Source organism: Phaeoacremonium minimum (assembly GCF_000392275.1).
Source record: "Phaeoacremonium minimum UCRPA7 unplaced genomic scaffold PA7_03_scaffold_359, whole genome shotgun sequence".
In the NCBI taxonomy this organism is placed as follows: Eukaryota; Fungi; Ascomycota; class Sordariomycetes; order Togniniales; family Togniniaceae; genus Phaeoacremonium; species Phaeoacremonium minimum.
Window position 1 is genome coordinate 354334 of NW_006921263.1, and position 20706 is coordinate 375039.

A 20706-nucleotide genomic window follows, 5' to 3' on the forward strand; every position below is an offset into this window, starting at 1 on the left:
ATCGCCGACTTCTTTTCTTTCCCCTCCACCTCACATCAACCCAAAACACCCATCCACCAAACGTCCTCATCGGCGCACTTCTCTCTTGCGAGACACGAGCGACCTCATCTACCATCATCAACCCCTCACTCAACTTATCGCCACCTTCCATCAAACCGCAATCATGCAGATCTTCGTCAAGACCCGTAAGTAATCTCCAGCGCTCTGCGCCTCCTTCACCGCCAGTTCCATCATTTCAGCGACTAACATTCTTTCTCAGTGACGGGCAAGACCATCACCCTCGAGGTGGAGTCCTCTGACACCATCGACAACGTTAAGTCCAAGATTCAGGACAAGGAGGGCATTCCCCCCGACCAACAGCGCCTCATCTTTGCTGGCAAGCAGCTCGAGGACGGTCGCACCCTGAGCGACTACAACATCCAGAAGGAGTCCACCCTTCACTTGGTCCTTCGTCTGCGTGGTGGCATGCAGATCTTCGTGAAGACCCTCACTGGCAAGACCATCACTCTCGAGGTCGAGTCATCTGATACCATCGACAATGTGAAGTCGAAGATTCAGGATAAGGAGGGTATCCCACCTGACCAGCAGCGTCTGATCTTCGCTGGTAAGCAGTTGGAGGACGGCCGCACCCTCTCCGACTACAACATCCAAAAGGAGTCTACTCTGCACCTTGTTCTCCGTCTCCGTGGTGGTATGCAAATCTTCGTCAAGACTCTTACCGGAAAGACAATCACACTTGAGGTCGAGTCTTCAGACACTATCGACAATGTAAAGAGCAAGATCCAGGATAAGGAGGGCATTCCTCCTGACCAGCAACGCCTGATCTTCGCTGGAAAGCAACTGGAGGATGGACGAACTCTCTCTGACTACAACATTCAGAAGGAGTCTACGCTACATCTGGTGCTCCGACTTCGTGGTGGTATGCAGATTTTCGTCAAGACCTTGACTGGAAAGACGATTACGTTGGAGGTAGAATCTTCAGACACCATCGATAACGTCAAGAGCAAGATCCAGGACAAGGAGGGTATTCCCCCTGACCAGCAGCGATTGATCTTTGCTGGTAAGCAGCTTGAGGATGGCCGAACTCTGTCTGACTACAACATCCAGAAGGAGAGCACACTCCACTTGGTGCTGCGTCTCCGTGGTGGTCAGTAAGCATCTGCATTCGGTTGACTTGACTTTGGGCTGTTTGGCGTTTTCTTCTCGGTATGAAGGGAATTAGGGAATATCACACGGCACTGGATGACGAAATCCGTTAGCTAGTATGGCATCTACATGATAATGATGCTACAATAGACACTTGTTGCAGTCTATATTTTGATCATCGCCTTCGAATCGTGATATGTGTTGTGCCCATGTGTGAACTGTACGTGTAACCTCGTGGCTTGGCCGACTGGGTCACTCGCAATGGTGGGGTGGCGGGGCCGTTCCTGATTATGAATGCTATCGATCTATCTTGCAGATTCTATTGAAGACCACGAAGCTTGCCACTCGCAATTTTTCTACACTTCCCAGCGTTTGTTTGACGGCTTTGGGCACAGCATGTGTTTGGCGGCTACTATTCGCGTGGAAGTGTTATTGCCACCTTGACACGCAAACTGCCATAGCTACGAGGAACACCAACAACTCGGCGGGTGACGACAGCTCCCAAACCGACCGACAGAGCCCATCCGGGCAACGAAGAGTCCACCCAGGCATGCCGTCGTACTACTACCACCTCAAGTTCGAGCTGTACCCGAACGCAGACCCGACGACGACGACGACCAAGGCAAGCGGCGGTGGGAAAAAGAGCGCCCTCAACGAGCAGGTCTGGTTGCCCACCGACGGCGCGAGCATTTTCGACGACCTGCCTTCGCACCCGCGGCGAGCGCGCGCGAACAACAGCAACAGCAGCAGCAGCAGCGCCTGGGTATCGTCCGGGCCGCTGGAGAGGCGGGACAAGTTCCCTGAGCGGGCGCCGGCCGTCATTGACTGCGGCACGCCCAGGGGAGGCGGAATATCGCAGGAGGAGGAAGACGGCGCTGGCGACGACCACCGCAACATCGTGCACCTCACCGAGCGGCAGTGGCGCGCGAGATCAAAGAGCTTTCCGCCGCCTGGGTTCGCTGCTGGGATTGGACCGCGCACGGCGGCCAAGGACTGGCGGTTCGGGCGCGTGAACATCGAGAGCTTCGACATGGCTGGTGCGAGCGCGGGTGCGGGTGCGGGTGCCGGCGGCACCCATCATGACCAAGGGGGCGGCAGCAGCAGCAGCGGGGGATACTTCCACGTGCCGGTCGACGGCGAGCACGTCACGCCGGCGGCCTCGCTTGGCCCGAATCTCGGTGGCCCCGGACAGGCGACGAAGGCGCGGTACGTGCCGCTCGAGACGAAGAACACGGAGGTGGGTTGGGGCGTCGTGCATCTGTACCGCGAGAACGACGAGTCGCATGCCCTGAGAGCGGAGCCGTGGCAAGGCCCGGACGGGGCAGGGAGCAGTAGTGTGGCTTCGGCGGAAGACGACTGCACGATCTTGTGCATACCGGCCGTGCCGAGCTATCTCTCGCCGAGCGACTTCCTGGGCTTTGTGGGCGAGAAGTGGCGGGGAGATGTCTCGCACTACCGGATGGTCATGACGAGCCGGATGAATCGATACATGGTGCTCATGAAGTTTCGGGATAATAGGAGGGCGAGGGAGTGGAGGAAGGAGTTTGATGGCAAAGTCTTTAACAGTATGGAAGTGAGTTGCTCATATCAGAAACAGATGGTTCCCGATGCAAGAAGCTAACACGAAGCAGGCTGAGATATGTCATGTCACATTTATCAAGTCGATAACCGTCGAGACACCCACACAACCGAAAGACACCGCATCGTCATTGAATAGCGACCCCTTTGGGCCAGCATCGGCTGGTGGCCTGGTCAGCTCCATGAAACCGTTCCCTCCACCCACACCAAGTCTGATCGAACTTCCCACTTGCCCGGTCTGCCTTGAGCGCATGGACGATACAACGGGGCTCATGACAATACTCTGTCAGCACGTCTTTCACTGCACATGTCTACAAACATGGAAGGGCTCAGGGTGTCCCGTATGTCGAGCAACCAACCCAACGCCGGACTCCGATCCCAACAACCCCTATGCACGACCCTTCGGCACGGATGCCTCTAATCTGTGTAGTGTGTGTGACTGCACAGATGATCTATGGATATGCTTAATCTGCGGCAACGTGGGCTGTGGCCGATACAAAGGGGGCCACGCCAAGGATCACTGGAAGGAGACGGCACACAGCTTCAGCCTTGAACTGGAGACACAGCACGTGTGGGACTACGCCGGCGACATGTGGGTGCACCGCCTGATCCGCGACAAGGGTGACGGCAAGGTCGTCGAGCTACCTAGCAACGCGAATCGGGTGCGTGACGGTGGCCGCGGCGAGAGAGGCTCAGAGGACGAGGATGTCGTGCCGCGCGCCAAGCTCGACAACATCGGCATGGAATACTCGCACCTGCTGACCAGCCAGCTCGAGAGCCAGCGCATCTACTTCGAGGAGATGGTCAGCAAGGCCGCAGACAAGGCGTCCAAGGCATCGGCGGCAGCGGAGACGGCCGGCGCGCAAGCGCAGGAGGCCGTGCGGGAGCTACGCGCCCTACGGGCGGAGCACCGCGCGCTCAGGGAGGAGACAGTACCGGCGCTGGAGCGGGACGTGGAGCGCGAGCGCCGGCGGGCCGACAAGTCGACCGAGCTGGCGCGCAAGCTGGGCCAGGCGCTGCAGGAGGAGAAGAAGGTCAGCGAGGGCCTGCTGGCGCGCGTGGAGCACGTCAACAAGGAGGTGGAGGGCGTGCGGCGGCAGATGCTCGAGCTCAAGGCCGAGAACGAGGAGCTCAAGGAGACGAACCGCGACTTGACGATGTTTATTAGCGGCCAGGAGAAGCTCAAGGAGCTGGAAGAGGAGGGCAAGATTGAGGAGGGCGAGCTGGAGGCTGGGACGGTCAGTATACCCGAGGAGAGGCGCAGAAAGGGCAAAGGCAAGGCGAAGAAGTGATCGTGATGGTGTTTAAGATACCCCCTGGCCAGTTATTGGTTTTGCTACGAATGGGCTTAGCTTTAGAGGTTTGGGTTGAAGTAGATCCAGTTATGGATCTTGGTTTACTTCCATTGGAAAAGGAGACTCTCAAGTCAACAACAACCTTCTAATTACTATGACCCCTGAGAAAGAGATATGCCTTTTCGAACAGCCCTAATCCAGCTAGAAACTACCATTTAAGTTCAAGAGACTCTTTTAGAATCTATCTTGTGTGTCCCAATCGCTGAAATCCCAAGGCCCCTTGAGAGTTCGCTAGCCTCTTTAAATCGTTTGTGACTACTGGGGACTATAACATAGCTATGGGATTGTTTTGTCTGTCACGCTATGGCTACATATACGAGAGAGTTACGCACACTAAGGCAGGCTCAAAGGTTACCTTACAGTAGGGCCGACCAGCATCTTCTGTCTAGCCGAAGCTGCGCCGTTGGAATTGGCTGAGACATACAGAAGGCAGGGCCGGCCTACCAGATGTTCCGGGACTTCGAACTGTACCGCCTTAGAATAGCCGAAGACGAGAAGCATAACCGCCGGGAGAGTATCGCGGCGAAAAATCTCAACGTAGTTTTGGACGTTTCTGCATCTGATTTGTTGGGAACATGGCTTAAGGCCGGACGCATGGACGTAGACAGATTGGGTTGGAGTGGCAGATGGCGTGCATCTTTCAGACACCATCTTACTGCCGCCACCGAGCTTCTCGTGGCTGTTATGCTACGATTCTTGAATTTCAAAATGAAAAGAAGTACATGAACCGTTGCGATATTCAATTGAATATGAAAATGAGATTATCGAAGTTCTGAACGTCTACGTGTAACAGGTAGCACAGTCTACGATTAGGAGTTATTCGCTGCCTACCTACATCTAACGTTAGGTCAAATTGGTCTGATGTAATCACGCATCGTTGGTAGTTACCTAGGTATCCCGGCAGGATTCGAGGTTCCCCACCATTGAGCATTGCACTTTCTAGAGTCAAGGGAATTCGAATTTCGGATGATGCAATTGACTTCTGGCCTTTTTCTCATGTACTGCTTACTACATTGCTTGGTCTGCGTGTTGACTCAATGGTATCGGTTTAAAACCCATCCAATAGTTAAAGATTTGTAGAAACAGGCTTGAGCTGTATGGCTCGTGTAGTATTTACGTCCTGTACAGCACTTGCAAGCTTGTGTCACCCTTACGCGATAGATTTCTATGGCGTAACGGAAAGATCGGTGTTTTGGACGGCAGCTACCTACCTCATTAGGCACCTGAGCTTAAGTATGCATGCTGTCTTAGCTACCCTCCCCTCCAACTTGATAGCGGCTCCTTTCACCCGCCATCATCGCTTATTATCTCGCTTTTGTTTCTCTTTTCTTGGTCAAGCTCACGATATAAGCAAGGAGTGAAGAGTCTGGACCTCTTCTCTTCATCTTCTTCGGCTCCGTCATTGTTCCTAGCATTTCCAGCTTCCTTGAGTTTGAGTTTTATTTTTATTTTTTTGGTAGGCGCGCCAGACCCCATTAACCACGCTACCCCGCTGTCGAGAAACTTCCACAGGTCCTCAGAGAGGACTTTCGTCCTGCTTCTCTCTAGAGAAGCAGCCTTGCCGGTAGCCAAACGTATAATCGCTACCTGCTAGACGCCAGCTGTGTATCTGCTACTTCTACGCCATCACCGACAATGGCGACAGCAAATGGCGTCGACAAGGACGCGCCACCCGAGAGCGCGAGCTCCCCGACTCCCTCGAGGGAGCTCTACCCTATGAGCAACTGGAAGTACGACAGCGTTCTATGGGTCATGTCCATATTTGCGGACCTCTTCTTCCGAGAAGTTCATCCGAGAGGTTCCTGGAAAGTCCCAAGACACGGGCCGGTCCTGTTCGTCGCGGCTCCCCACAACAATCAGGTGAGAATCTTGCCACGGAGTTTATAAGAGACAAGTGCGGGTTACTAATCACTACGTCCCTGGTAGTTTGTCGATGCCTTGGTCCTCCAGAAGACATTACGTAGCGAGGCGAAGCGCCGTGTCTCCCTCCTCATCGCCCAAAAATCCGTCCACGGCTTCATCGGATGGGCCTCTCGACAGGTCGGCGCCGTTCCTGTGGGCCGCGCGCAAGATGCCGCGAAGCCTAAGGCTGGACTTATATACATGCCATATCCTATCGACGACCCGTACTTGATCCGAGGCGTTGGTACTAAGTTCGATAAGGATGCCGAAGTGGGCGGCATGATCTTCCTGCCTTCGATCAAGGGACACAATGGAACGAGCGTCGATATCGCCGAGGTTATTAGCGCTACGGAAATCCGTGTGAAGCGTGCCTTCAAGGGTAAGGTGCCCATGATGCAGCTGACGGGCCGTGATGATGTGGACGAGGACGGAAACTTCACAAACAAAAGTCAGAAGGGACCTAAAGACGGCTATGAGGGATCCAAGTACAAGTTGGCTCCACACATTGACCAGTCCAAGGTGTATGAAGCCGTTTTTGACAGGCTGAGGACTGGAGGATGTGTGGGCATCTTCCCCGAGGGTGGTAGCCATGACCGCACAGGCCTTCTTCCTCTGAAAGCAGGTGTGGCCATTATGGCTCTGGGAGCTTTGGCCGATTCCCCAGATATTGGCTTGAAGATTGTCCCAGTTGGCATGAATTATTTCCACGCTCACAAATTCAGGTCGAGGGCTGTCGTCGAGTTTGGTCAACCCATAGAAGTGGCCCCGGAACTTGTCGACATGTACAAGAACGGCAAAAGGAGAGACGCTATCGGCCAGTTACTGGACACCGTTTATCAGGCACTGGCTGCCGTTACAGTGTCGACTCCCGATTACGACACCCTCATGCTGATACAAGCAGCCAGGAGACTTTACAACCCGACCGGAAAGAAACTGCCGTTGCCTTTCGTCGTCGAACTTAACAGGAGGCTTGCCCTTGGCTATGAGAAGTACAAGGATGACCAGCGTATCGTCCACCTGTCGGAATCGGTCAAGGACTACAACAGGCAGCTGCGCTATCTCAACATCCGGGACCATCAAGTACAATACGCCAAACTGTCTTTCCCCAAAGTCATCCTTACTTTCTTCTATCGTGTAACCAAACTTCTAGTGCTTTTCGTGGCAACTCTGCCCGGATTGGCCTTGTTCTCGCCCGTCTTTGTTGCTACCAAACTGATCAGCATACGCAAGGCAAAGGAGGCGCTGGCTGGGTCATCCGTCAAGATTCAGGGGAGAGACGTCATGGCAACCTGGAAGATCCTCTCATCCATGGTATTTGCGCCGCTCCTGTATAATTTCTACATCTGCGTCTTCGTCTGGCTGGTCTATACGAATCGTCTTTGGGGTTACTGGGACTATGTTCCTCAGTGGTTCCCACTTTGGACAGCGTTCCCCATCGGCTGGATCCTTTTCCCGGCAATCACCTTTGCTGCGCTGCGATTCGGAGAGATTGGCATGGACATCTTCAAGTCTCTGCGACCACTAGTCATGTGCATCAACCCTTCCTCCAGTTACAACATCCAGAACTTGCGAGTCAGAAGATCGGAGTTGAGCCACCAGGTCACCGAGGTTATTAACGAACTCGGACCTGAGATGTTCCCTGACTTCGAGAAGACCAGGCTTGTCTCTGATCCACTGAGGGATGACAGCGGACCAGCTTCGCCTACCCGCGAGAGCCTCCGAAGGCGCGACAGCGATATGTCCAGCACTGGCTTCGATGTGGAGAGTCCTCCCAGAGGCGTTACCAGACGCGATACCACGGCCTCCAGTCGGGGCATCCCAAAAAACGAGTCGTTCAGCAACATTGGCAAGGTCAACATCTTCTCTACGCGTCCGCCCTCGCGGTCTAGGAGCCGGAGCAGCAGTAGCGGGGGTCTTTTTGGGTCGAGCGGGTTCCCTATCAGTGGATTCACGACCTTGGACTCTAAGGAGAATCTTGAAGAGGTCAGTAGGAAGATCCGCGAGGAGATGCGTGAGCGGGGAGAAATGCGCCGGCGTCAGAGCCAGGGGAAGAAGGCGTTTGAGCTGCAGGACGAAGACGAGAGTGGCGATGAGGACGGGGCGTACGTTGAAGCTAGGAAGAAGAATGCGTGACGTGGAGATCTCAAGGACCGTTGTTGACGATCGGTTACGATTTCCTGTCTTCGCTCCTTAAGGCTCTTGTTTTCCTGTTCACGACTCATCAAGCGTCCCTGCCGTGTTTCGACTTTTCTCATAGGATTGACATTTGATACCCAGACTAGAGAGGAATCAGGAGGGTATCTAGCGACGGCCAGCGATGGTATCATTTTTAGGATTCAGCAATATTACTACATTTTAAAAACAAAGGTGATCAGACCTTCTCTCCCATCTACAATCTTCTGTTGGCGCGAGAGCCCCTTTTTGTCATGTTATCGTGATCTGGTCCCCTTTTTCGTCCGCTATGCTTCTCAACGCTAAGGTGACATATTAAGTTAAGGTAGGTATGAGTGTCACCACATCATACAGTATACACCACCGCCACTTGCTTGGCCCCATTTGTACAGTTCATCGGCTCTCTTGATATCATTATGGCCCGCCTGCTCTCTTGCTCACTCGCTCACTCGTCGTGCTGGTCGTTCACCCACCCGCGGCTCATCTCGACGGCCTGGTTCCACTTCTTGAACATGCGCTCGCTCTGGGCCTTGGCCATCTGGGGCTGGAAGACCTTGCGGCCGTTGCGGTTGACGTTCTCGAGCTCCTCGAGCTCGTCCCACACGCCGGTGGCCAGGCCGGCGGCGATGGCGGCGCCGAGGGCGGTCGTCTCGCGCATCGCGGGCCGGTCGACGGGGATGCCGCTGATGTCGGCCTGCGTCTGCATGCACAGGTCCGACGCCGACAGCCCGCCGTCCACGGCCAGGTTCTCGAGCTTGTGGCCCGAGTCCTGCTCCATCGCGTCCAGGATGGCCTTGGTCTGGTAGCACGTCGCCTCGAGGGTGGCGCGGGCGATGTGCCCCTTTTGCGTGTGCTGTGTGATACCGACTTGATACGATGTCAGCTCTTGCCCGTGGTAAAGCCAGACAAGTTGTCAAAACTTACATAGTGTTCCCTTGGCGTCGTCGATCCAGTACGGCGCAAACAGGCCGCTGAACGCCGTGACGAAGACGACGCCGCCGTTGTCCTGGACCGTCTCCGCTAGGTCGGTAATCTCGCTCGACTTCTCAAAGAAGCCCCAGTTCTGCATCAGGAACTTGACGCCCGCGCCGGCAACGGCAATGCTGCCCTCAAGTGCGTACACGGGCTTGCGGCCCTTGCCAAAGTCGTAGGCCACGGTGGCCAGCAGGCCGGAGTTGGAGATGACGGGCTCAGTGCCGACGTTGTAGAGCAGGAAGCAGCCGGTGCCGTACGTGTTCTTGGCCTGGCCCGGGCTGAAGCCGCACTGGCCGACCAATGCGCTAGACTGGTCGCCCAGGCAGCCCGCGATGCGGATGCCGGCCAGAGCGCCCTTGGAGACCTTGCCGAACGCGGTGTCGCTTGACGAGGGCACAATGGTGGGAAGGCTGATTTTGGACTTGTCGAGCCCGAAGAAGGAGAGTAGCTTGTCGTCGTATTGCAGCGTTCGCAAGTTCATGAACATGGTCCGGCTGGCGTTGGTGCTGTCCGTGACGTGGATTGGCTCCGGAGCATCGTTGCCCCCGTTCAGCTTATATATCAACCACGAGTCGACCGTTCCGAAGACAAGTCGGCTCTCGTCGTACGCCTTCTTGACGGCGTCGACGTTTTCCAGGAGCCACAACAGCTTGACGCTGCTGGGGTATGTGGATAGAGGAAGGCCGCAGAGTTGTTGCAGCTCATCCGCACCATCTCGGGTCTTCAGCTCGCGCACGAGGTTAGTGGTTCGAGTGTCCGGCCAGACTACGGCGTTGTGCAGTGGCTCCCCGGTGTGCTTGTCCCAGACGACGGTCGTCTCCCGCTGGTTTGTAATTCCGATTGCTCGTATATCGGCCGCTGAGCGACCAAGCTCAGCGAACTTGGCCATTGCCCCTTCCATGCAGTCTTCCACCGAGGTGAGCAGCTCCAAGGGTTCATGTTCGTGCCAGCTACAGTGACGTCACAATCAGCACGCTGCGTTTAATTAGGGTATCAATGAGGTTTAGACTCACCCAGATTCCGGGTATAGGTTCTCGAACTCGATCTGGTGGCTCACGACGACGTCTCCCTCGCCATTGAAGATCAGGAAGCGCGTGGACGTGGTGCCCTGGTCGATGCTACCGACGAACCAGTGTTCCCGCAGCTCGGCTTCCGTCTCTGTGATACCCTGAGGAAGATGCTCTTCCGACGGGTGATGTGAAAGAGTGCCATCTTCGTTTACACCGTTCGCCAAGCGAGGCCGTTTGCTTTCCCGGTCGCTGTCAGGCATGGCGAAGGGGTTGTGTGGTGGCAGAGGAGGATGAGGAGGCTTCTTGACAGCGTCGCGGGGACTATAAGGGGGGGACGAGCGTTGCGGCGCCGAGACTCTGCGGGCGGTATGAAAGCTCGCTTGAGGGGAGGATCGGCAGTATATCGAGACGCGGGGTGAGCGCGAGGATGGCGGTTGTGGTTGAATGTGAATATGATTATGAAGAGGAACAGGCGGTGGTCGTACAGCTGCGGCGTCACAAGACGACCCCTGGCCCTAGCAGAGGTGCGGGAGTCTCTTGAGTCGCCAGCTAGACGCGCGGTAGTGTCTCCTGAAGGCAACGTGGGAGCTCCTCGGCGCTGAACGGAGGATCGCGAAGCAACGGCAGGCGGTTGGAAAGGAAGGCGGCAGGTGCCCCATCGCAGGATATGTCAGATCGGGAGGCCCGCGGTATTTATTGCGAAGGCCGAGCTGGGCTCAAGGAGGCGGAACGGGAAAAGGCTGGGCAGGGCAGTGTGAGGAGAGAGTGTGGGAGTGTGGGAGTGTGGGAAGTGAACTCTTGGGGTATCACAGCACCGCTACCTTAGCATGCTTAGGTACTGAGACTACTGAGACTCAATAGTCTATTACGCAGTTGCAGGCTCAGAGCTCCAGTAAAAACTCACTGTGGGGGTAGCACGGGGGCAGCAGATCGCACCGTGGATACCCGTGGGGACGGCCCTGATTGGAGGAAAATCTGCGGGGTCCGCTGTCCTTCTGGGATAATGGATCAGGGAAAAACACCCCGAGACCGCGCCCGAGCTCCCAGCAGCCAGTGTGCAGTGTGCACAGGCATCCTTCTGCCCCCAGCACCCAGCAGCTGTCGGCCACTGGAGAAATTGATCAGCGAGGCAACTGCAACTGTGGGCCGCCCGCCCCCAAGTCGAGATCTAGAACATGCACATGCCCAAAAGGTCCTTCGCTGGTGTACATAGTAAGTGTTAGCGGCTCTCTAGAGTCCTATGTAGTTGAAAGAGTGGATTACCGACATCGCGATCTTTGATGATCCATCTAGTAATCAAGCTTGTTCAATGAGAGGCCAAGCAAGCTACATTGTCTTTGATATTCTTATCAGGAACGTATTTGACTCCAACAGAGCGCCAAAGATAGATAACCAACCAACTCAGTTTCTTGGCAAGCGTGTACCGGTACTGCAGAAGCAAGTGGTTCCTCGACGAAGGTAGTAAACGGAGCAACGTGCAGCAATGCGCAGTCAGCCTGTTGAACTAGATTCCTCCTACTTGTGGATGACTTGAAAGATCGAGGCATGTACTGTAGGAACAGCTTTTTGCAGTATTTTACTATTGTTACTATCCAATTCCAACTACCCATGGTCCTCCTCAATGTAAGCAGCACTTGCTCAGGTAAGTTGTTTTGAGCCGGTTGGTGTGGATCGGCTCCTCGATGGAGCGTTTATGTGGAGTAAAGCCCACTGCAACCCTAGGTAGTTGCTTTCCGGATTGATGCGGCTCTTAGACCTCGATTTACCAAAGTCTCGCACATAATCGTGTCTGTGAGTCTTCAATTCCTGAGTAAACAACTTGTTGCTCGTAGTATACAGGTCATTTCTTCCTTCTCCCCCTTTGACTCATGTGTAATGTCCTAACCGGTAATGATCGTGATGAGAGGCTTCCAGCTTGTGATTGTGGTAAGATTAACACAGAAACTCGTCATCGTTGAGAATGAGTTTGTGTTACATCCGCTGCTGAGCTTCAATATCTGATTATTGTTTTGTTCCCTTGTCAGGCAATTTCTGCATGGATGCCCTGTCGATGAGTGTAATGATGCTATGTCACAGTAGGGGTCTGCATTTGACCATTGTACAGCAACTGATGGCTGTAATAATACATGCTCATCCCATCCCATGTTTACAGTTCAACTCATGGCGATTTTTCGTCTGATAGATCTAGTCACCTTTTTTGGATATCTGAACCAATAACAGATTAAACCTGAAACTGGAATGAACTGAAACAGAAGAGAACAGAAGGAAATACAATAGGCGGTGAGCAGGACCAAAGCAGGAGCTCCGCAGCATTACAGGTAGTTTACCTGCCTGTCATAGACCCTGGTGCTGCGCCCAACTTCCAGCTCTTGTTCAAACAAGACAAACTCGGCCATTGAGCTTGATCGCACTCAAAAGCAATAAGAACTTACAGGGTTCGATTTGGAAAAGCTGTCGTGCCTTCCTATCTAGCCTCTTAATGTCTTCGAGACATGTACAACTCCCCCACATATTAACCCCACCCTACACATTTACCTGAGGGTTCACCATCCAACCTGCAACATCAGCTCTTTGAGAGCTTGCCCAATCCATTGACAGCAGAGCTCTAAATTTGCGGGGGTTCCAGGAAAGCTCCAGCCAACATCACATGCAATAGGAGGGCCGGATTGCTTCCGCAATCTTGAGTATAAATTAGAGGTCCTTGGACGCTAACCAGTTCCCTGAGCACCTCTTTCGCCTCCTTCCTGCCAGAGGCCCACCAACACACCATCCATCAACAATCTCAGGTGGACAATCACCTATTGTTTGCTCACCTTACCCAGCCTCACCAGCTTACTTCTTTCTAATCTCATTATTCTAGTTTATTTTGCTTTTTCTTTGCTTCGCTGCTCTCTCTTTGAGTAAAGGCAGCAAACAAACCTGCTACTCATCTCTTCCATTGCTTCGATACCATTCCATAACTTCCTTCCATTCTTTTTCTTAAACAGGGTACACCCAAAAGACTTGAATTACCCTTCTCCGATATAGTATTTATGAGGCCTTGCTCTGAAATCATTTTTCCCTTGCTATCACTGTCCTGGTCTCGTCGTCTTCCTGTGCGCAGCAGCAGCGGTTACGGATTTACAGATCTTGGAGACAACCAAGACACTTCCCTTCATCCAAATAACAACCCAGCTTTGACTCCTCGCTCTCATCTTGCTGTTTGCTAGCGTCATTGCTAGACTCCACCATTGTTTTCATCTCTCGTTCACATCCCGGCAAGGACTTACACCACAACTCCTTCTTCCCGTAGCTTCACGCACCTCGTTGCTCATACCAAATCACACCCCTCTTACTCAGAGACAGTCATCACTCGCCAACAAGGTCTTGCTCAAACCATGACCTGACCGGGTCTTTGTGTCTTGCTGAACCCCTTGCGTTGGTATAAATAACTTGCCAAATCCTGAGCTTATCCCACCTTGCTCCTTATATCACCAACATCAACAGCTCTTACATATCAGAGGATTTGAGAGCATACATCTCAACTTACATACCAATTTATTTTGGAACATCGACGTCTAGATACTTCAACCAACACCATGTCTGGTTACCAGAACCGGGGTGGATCAGGTCCTAGCGGCGACAGAGGAAGAGGAAGATCCGAGACCCGCGGAGGTCAGAGCCAGCAGCAGAATAGGGGTGGCTATGGCTCTGGATCTCGCGGTCAAGGAGACGCGAGAGGGGGACGGGGCGGCGCTCGCGGTGATTCGCGAGGTGCCTCTCGTGGTGATTCCCGCGGTGGTTTTCGTGGTGGCCAGCAATATCAGTCAAACGTTGGTTCCAACGCCACTGCCGGTCAATTTGCTCCCAGAGGCGGATCTTATCGCGGAGACCGAGGTAGCTCTGACTCGCCGCGTGGTACATCACAGTCATATCGCGGCCGTGGCGGATCTAGCTTTGGGCAGGGAGCTGATAGATTTTCTGGTGAAGAGGAATTCTTTGGGTTTGTTGCACCAAAATGACGCTGAATTTAGTTACACTTACTAAACTTATACAGGCAAAGTGCCAATGGGATCCCAAGCTATGATAATTCTGTCACGACTACCGAAAACAGTTTCAGTCTCCAGCAGGTGACTACAGAGACAGCTAAACTCAGCCTTGACAAGAGGCAGCTCAAGAATACAGGCAATGCTCTCCCACTCCGCCCATCTTTCGGTACGCAGGGGAAAGCGGTCACGTTGTGGGCAAACTACTTCTCTGTAACGCACAATGGCTTACAGGCATTGCACAAGTATATCGTCGAAGTCACCCGTGTGATTCAGGGAAACACGGACCCCGAGAGGGAGAAGGTGTTTGGACGAAGCCGAGAGGAGATCATCAGGTCAGTCCTCGAGGAAGTCAGCAGAGGGATCCCGTACGCAACAGAGTACAAGAGCCAAGTAATCTCATTGAAACCACTAAACGTGCCCAATGGTTTTGTGGAGAAGAACTACGCAGAACCAGGCAGAGATTCCTTCCTCTATCGGGTGACTTTTGATGGACCGACCATACTCTTGACAAATGGTCTCGTCGAATTTCTCTCGCAGCAGAACGTCACAGTTTCCGACGACAATTCGTATTCTCGTTTTGAGGATCTTATTGGTGCTCTGGGAGTGATCTTAGCCCACAGTGCTAGAACTGATAGGGCTGTTGCCTCTGTTGGTAGGGGAAGCCACTTCCCCCTGAATCTGGAGAGCCAGAGGGAAGCCATTGGAAACCCAAGAGTGCTTCAGATCATTCGAGGTTACTTCCAAAGCGTACGAGCTGCAACAGACCGCATTCTGCTGAACGTCAATGTCACGCATGGTATCTTTCGACCTGCGGGAAACCTGCAAACGCTACTTGAGAGGTTTGGACTTCATCCACGGACCTTGGCAACGGTGATGACATCACTCAACCGAGCACGCATCAAATGCCGAATGTATTCCGACATGAACGGTAAATATACCGAAGTAGAGAAGACCATTACGGGTTTCGCACAAAGGACGCCGAATGATGGCCAGCCACGAAAGTTCAAGGTCTTCAAGGACTATGGCGGACCTGGAGACGTTCAATTCTTGCTCGAAGTGCAGAGGAACTCTTCCCAGACGCCCCCTCCTGGCTTGCAATGGAACCAATTTGTGTCGGTGAAGGACTATTACTTGAAGCGTACTGTGCCTTCATCTCCTCTAATCTGAACTCGTACTGATCTTTCCATAGGATACGGTCAGAAGCTGATTGATCACCTTCCGGTAATCAACACAGGCACGACGACGAAGCCGAGCTTCTATCCGGCAGAGTTCTGCGAGATCATCCCCGGACAACCCTCTCGGAGCAGGCTTTTGGCCGATCAGGCTCAAGACATGATCCGGTTTGCATGTCGCTCACCTTTTGCCAACGCGACATCAATTTCTACGGTTGGTAGACAGGTGCTCAGGCTTGACTCAAATCCAGTTCTGGTAAGTTTCAGAATTACATGTCGTGACCATAGCATCTGTAGCCTGCTGATTATCTAACACTATTCAGCAAAACTTTGGCCTCACAGTGAATCCTCGGCTTATCACTGTCCCGGGCCGCGAGTTGACCGCGCCGGCTATCAAGTACAATGACGGCAAGCAGGTCACGCCACGTGAAGGCTCCTGGAACATGAACAATGTCGAGGTCATTACCCCAGGGCCACAAAAGAAGAAGTGGACATGGATTCACATTACTCGATATCAGCTCCCAGATGAATTCGACAACAACAAGGCAAAGAGAATCACCGCCGAGTGCATGAGATTCATGATCAAAAACATGAAGGTCAACCTGCACCCAGATGCGCTCCACCCAGATGCTATGAAGGTTGTCATTCAGGGCAATCATTTGGATGATGCTCTCACACCTCTTCAGGAACAACTGCAGAAGGCCAAGGATAGCAACATGTTGCCAGATATTGCATTGGTCGTCCTTCCAGACCAGGAGTCTGCTGTCTATAACGCGGTCAAATACTTGGCCGATATCGAGTTCGGCTTTCACACTGTGTGCATCGTGAAGAAGACATTGCTCAAGAGCGATCACAGGCCAGAGAGCAACAAACCTTACAACCTTAGCACTTTCTCGAATCTGGCTCTCAAGTTCAACTTGAAGACAGGTGGTGTGAATCACAGCCTGCAGAGCACTGCAGCGCTGGGCAGAATCACCTCCGGCACTGTGATGGTGGTGGGATACGATGTCATTCACCCCACAAACCTGCCGACCGATGGGGGGGACTTGCCCAGTCAAGTTGGCCTGGTTGCCAGCATTGACGGACACCTAGGTCAGTGGCCGTGTACCTATTGGAACCAGCGGGGAAAGACGGAAATGCTGGATGACAAGTTGGTGCAAGCGTTTGTGTCACGTCTTGATTTGTGGCAGAAGCACAATAGGCAGCGGCTCCCCCAAGAGATCCTGATATTCAGAGATGGCGTCTCTGAGGGCCAATTCAAGCAAGTTTTGGACAACGAGCTGCCTAAAATCCGCAAGGCCATCGATTTGAAGTATAAGGACATGCAGAAGCCTCGCATTTCTATCATTGTGTCGGTGAAGAGGCATCACACACGCTTCTACCCAACTACCACCGACCATATGGGAAGGTCGCGCAACATCACGAATGGTACGGTTGTCGACCGCGGTGTTACTCAGGCCAAATACTGGGAGTTCTTCTTGACGTCTCACAGCGCCATCCAAGGTAAGTTTCCCCCCTTTTCCCTAGGAGACAAGCATGCAACTCCGATAAGCTAACATACAGCCCTCCAGGAACTGCCAAGCCCGCACGATACGTTGTCCTCCTTGACGAGATCTTCCGAGACAGCGTGGGCCTCAGGGCGGCTGACATTCTGGAGCAGCTCGTGCACCATATGAGCTACCTGTTCGGGCGGGCCACCAAGGCAGTCAGCATCTGTCCTCCGGCCTACTACGCGGACATCGTCTGCACCCGAGCTCGAGTCCACATGGCTGCGCTGTTCGACGCTCCCGCCAACGCCATGACCGCTCAGCAACGCGCGGTGATTGTGAACCGCCAGGTGCATGCGAACCTCAGGGACTCGATGTACTACATCTAAGCGGACACATCGATGGGATGTTCGTGGGATGGTCCGTGAGTACCTCCGGATCCCTGCTATTAAGCGGGTATGCAGAAGTACCAAATGGCCGAGTGGCTATGGCGCTAGGTCTGGGTCGGCATTCTGCCGTACCATACCGCCTGCCGTATACGTCTTGAAAGCCAGGATGATAGGGGTAACTGTATGTATTTTATGAGGTTATGACAAGAGGCTACTCACAAGGACAGGAACCAGCGAGCGTTGTTTTCTTGATTTTCTTCTTCCCACCCCTATTCTATTCACTTGCGTGCATTTTCACTCTACAGGTTGAGGGTCACTTTGAAAGTCTCAGGCAGGATGCATGCTGCAAGGTCGTGTGGCATCAGGGACATGTTTCAGGGGTGAAGTGATACTTTAGTCAATTGGTAGGCGTCTTAGTGAGCATGCACAGTTATACCCCAACGATGATCTTAGCGTTATCAAATTGAAAGGCATTTCTTCCTCTGACTCAAAGGTCGGTGCCAGTGTAGGGTAGTATGACCACAGTCATTGTGAGGAGTCATACAGTAAGTGTCGACAAGAGCCTGATCACGATAGCAGACATGTCAGGCTCCCACCCACCCAAGGTTCCAGCACTGACACACCATTCGTTCTACAAGTGATAGTCATTCTAGAGAAAAGTGTCAGGTCGAATTGGGTGTATCATTGAAAATCTAAACTGGTCATCCGAACAACTAGAAGTAGCTTGTCAAGCTACATGGAACCGAACATGCCAATGCAGTTAAAAAGGCACACTCTACTTCCTATTGCGAGTCTTCTTCTGTGTTTGAGTCGTGTCTTCCTCCTCTTCGTCTTGTCCCTTCTTAAGGTCGTCCGTGAGGCCCCATTCTTCTTTGTCGTACCAGTCCTCGCCATCAGACATGTCTCGGCCGGGACCGATATGTGCCTCAGCCTTCGACCATGAGAGAACCGTCTTCCGTAATCGATCTGCTTTGAGAAGCCCCTCATAGAGCTTCTTAGTTCCGCGACAGACCTCCTCCTGCTTTTGAATGTAGAGCTGAAGAAGCCTTCGGACATCCTCGGCCTCCTGGTCTGGGAGCCCGTTGTCTCGATCCGGATGGGCTGATGCAGGGGCAAGGAAGATGGGGTGGATGAAGGACTCGTCTGAGGCAGCAGGAGTCGCAGACATTGCCCGGCTGTGAGCATCGTTGGGATCTGAAGTGGACTTGGGCGGCTCATCAACGGTAACTCCATCTGTCATCTCGACGTCACCGCCGCCTTTCTCAATGTCCTTTTCAGCCTCTTTGACTGTCTCGTCTCTCTTCTCATTTGACGCTTCACCGTTTGGCTCATCTTTTGGTTTCGGTACGTCTTCTTTGTCAGCATCTGCATCTTGCGCTGTCTTGTCTCCGTCTATACTGCTTGACTCGTCCTTACTCTTGTTCGTCTCTACAGGATCGATCTCTGGTACAGGGGCGTCGGACATTGAAACATCCTGTGCGGCCTCTGTCTCCTGATCATGATCCACATCTGAAGTGCTAGGCTTGTCGCCATTGCTGCCGTTTATTGTTCCAGAGCCTCCGTTGGCCTTTGGGGTTACTATCCTCTCGATCTCGTCCTCTGTCGAGCCATTTGTCCCTTGGTGGAGTAGCCTTGCTGTGAAGTCGTCGGAGAAGTAATCAAAGTCGCTTGGCCCTAGCATCTTCTCGCAATTGACCCAAGTGTGGTCTCCTGTCAGCCTCGTAAGGAGTGGTCTGACCTTCCAGAGCGCAGCGTTCTCCTTGTACATGAGGTTTCGTCCTTGTACGGCTAGATCGGTCAGGGATTTCGACGTGAACGGTCGGGACATTGTGGGATGATGTGGCAGGTCGGTAACGGCCGTCAGAGGGGCAAGTAGGCCTGAATCCAAGTTAGAAGACCTGATAGACAGCCAACTTCGAAGGGGAACGCACTTTCAAGGTGGATAGACGAGTATGGGTCCACCTCTGCAGCAGAGGCAATCGCCTCCTGGACTTGCTCTTCATCGTCTGCGCTGTCAATGTCGTAGCCGTCTTCGTCGATAAGAGGAGGGTTTCGGCTTATAATTGCGCGCTGATAGCCAGCGTGTTCAACGACCTAGATCTTTGGCGTCAGCGAGGGCGTGAATTGGTAAGAGTGTCGGCATTCATGACGGACCTCTTTGTATACAGCAGGGCCAGTCGGGGGTCCAAGTTTGCCTTCGCGGACGAAGCGCGCTCTCTTCTTCAACTTGTGACCGCGGTTTGTGGTGTATTCAATCGACGAGTCGGAGTCGGATTCTACAGGCGGGAGTGGCTGATCAGTATGCGCGCGCGGTGTCTAGCAAGGGTCGTATGTCAATAATTACCGTAGGCTTTCCTTTTAACAGCCTTCTTCATAGCCCTGATCGTCTCGGCTATGAGAATTTGCTGCTCCCTAGAGGTCGACATCGTGTCGAGACTGTGGTGGTTTGGTTGACGGTGACGGTGATGGGCAAAAGAGGGCGGGCGTTGCTGGCGGCCCTTCAACGCCTGCGACGGCGTTGATCTAACGAAGAGGAATTGGATACGTCAATAGTAAGAAGAATGAATCAGATCCGACACGCGCGACCGAACGTTTCCAGCGACTTTAGGCGTACTCTCGCAATTGGAACATAAAGTGTGAGGGAGTGGGCGGAGAGCTGGGGGAAGTCTGGTTGCAGAAGACAAGGCGGGCGAGTGACTGGCGAGGCTGCACTGTTGCGGCAACCCCCGGCACATGCTTTAGGCCTTCCAAGGGTTGGACCGAAAAGTTGCTGTGGCTTGAGAGTGACGCCAGGCCTCGAGGTTCTGCCACGTCTCACCGCTTGCCCGCGACGGGAGCTCATCTAATCGGAGCTCATCCCACCTGCGAGGCCCATGCTCAGGTAGCTAAGCTGCATTTCCGTGATCTTGCTCGCACGAAATAAACACTCGAACATCAATCTGACTGCTTTTTAGATGACCATGTTTTAAGCACAGTGTTTATGGATCTTTGCGAGTGTTGAAGTGTGGCCGAGTCCAACTGCGAGGCCTTGTAAAGCGTAGAGAAGTCAGGGGTGGCCAAGCAATGGGGCTCTGGTCAGTCAAAATGCATACAGTTCTAGTTGAGACTGTTGGGCTTTGGATTGCTGACTGTATCATAGATCGTTGTTCTCTCCAGAAAGAGCTGAACGAAGGTTCGATTCAAGCGTATCAGCCTCGCTACTGCTCAATGCCAGCTTTAACAAACTCGCCGTCATGGACGAATACCCGCCTTTGAGCCTGGACCATAATGTCCCACTCCTCACGATCCTTGGAGCTCCTGCAGAGTTTGTTGATGAACCTACTCTGGACTTTGATTTGAAAGAGGAGGCCATACTTCTTCGCTCAGAGCCACCACCAGTCGAGACCGAACAAGCATCTCCACTGATCCAGTATATAAAACATTCGGACGCTGCAAGAAAATATAGGTTTCGAGTGAGGACCGCTGGAAGAGTAAGTTCGATCTGAGGTTCGA

General features: G+C 53.2%; 5 protein-coding genes across 5 annotated transcripts; 3 read left to right on the plus strand and 2 right to left on the minus strand.

Moving 5' to 3' along the window:
* Nucleotides 1-163: 163 nt before the first annotated feature.
* UCRPA7_4673 (putative polyubiquitin protein) lies at nt 164-4016 on the plus strand (the record flags this gene model as incomplete). The annotated part of the gene is made up of 4 exons (XM_007917224.1): nt 164-185; nt 260-1147; nt 1608-2719; nt 2778-4016. The coding sequence occupies 4 exons, from the start codon at nt 164-166 to the stop codon at nt 4014-4016; spliced, it is 3261 nt and encodes a 1086-aa protein (XP_007915415.1).
* Nucleotides 4017-5714: 1698 nt separating this feature from the next.
* UCRPA7_4674 (putative glycerol-3-phosphate o-acyltransferase 1 protein) lies at nt 5715-8114 on the plus strand (the record flags this gene model as incomplete). The annotated part of the gene is made up of 2 exons (XM_007917225.1): nt 5715-5939; nt 6006-8114. The coding sequence occupies 2 exons, from the start codon at nt 5715-5717 to the stop codon at nt 8112-8114; spliced, it is 2334 nt and encodes a 777-aa protein (XP_007915416.1).
* A 484-nt stretch (nt 8115-8598) lies between these two features.
* On the minus strand, nt 8599-10398 carry UCRPA7_4675 (putative glycerol kinase protein; the record flags this gene model as incomplete). Its single annotated transcript, XM_007917226.1, has 3 exons — nt 8599-9020; nt 9078-10078; nt 10142-10398. 3 exons carry the CDS (start codon nt 10396-10398, stop codon nt 8599-8601), a joined length of 1680 nt encoding a protein of 559 aa, XP_007915417.1.
* A 3907-nt stretch (nt 10399-14305) lies between these two features.
* Nucleotides 14306-17214, plus strand: UCRPA7_4676 (putative eukaryotic translation initiation factor 2c 3 protein; the record flags this gene model as incomplete). Its single annotated transcript, XM_007917227.1, has 5 exons — nt 14306-14332; nt 14398-15304; nt 15356-15594; nt 15662-16841; nt 16910-17214. The coding sequence occupies 5 exons, from the start codon at nt 14306-14308 to the stop codon at nt 17212-17214; spliced, it is 2658 nt and encodes an 885-aa protein (XP_007915418.1).
* A 775-nt stretch (nt 17215-17989) lies between these two features.
* UCRPA7_4677 (putative rxt2-like protein) lies at nt 17990-19640 on the minus strand (the record flags this gene model as incomplete). Its single annotated transcript, XM_007917228.1, has 4 exons — nt 17990-19092; nt 19146-19308; nt 19369-19490; nt 19559-19640. The coding sequence occupies 4 exons, from the start codon at nt 19638-19640 to the stop codon at nt 17990-17992; spliced, it is 1470 nt and encodes a 489-aa protein (XP_007915419.1).
* Nucleotides 19641-20706: the final 1066 nt, after the last annotated feature.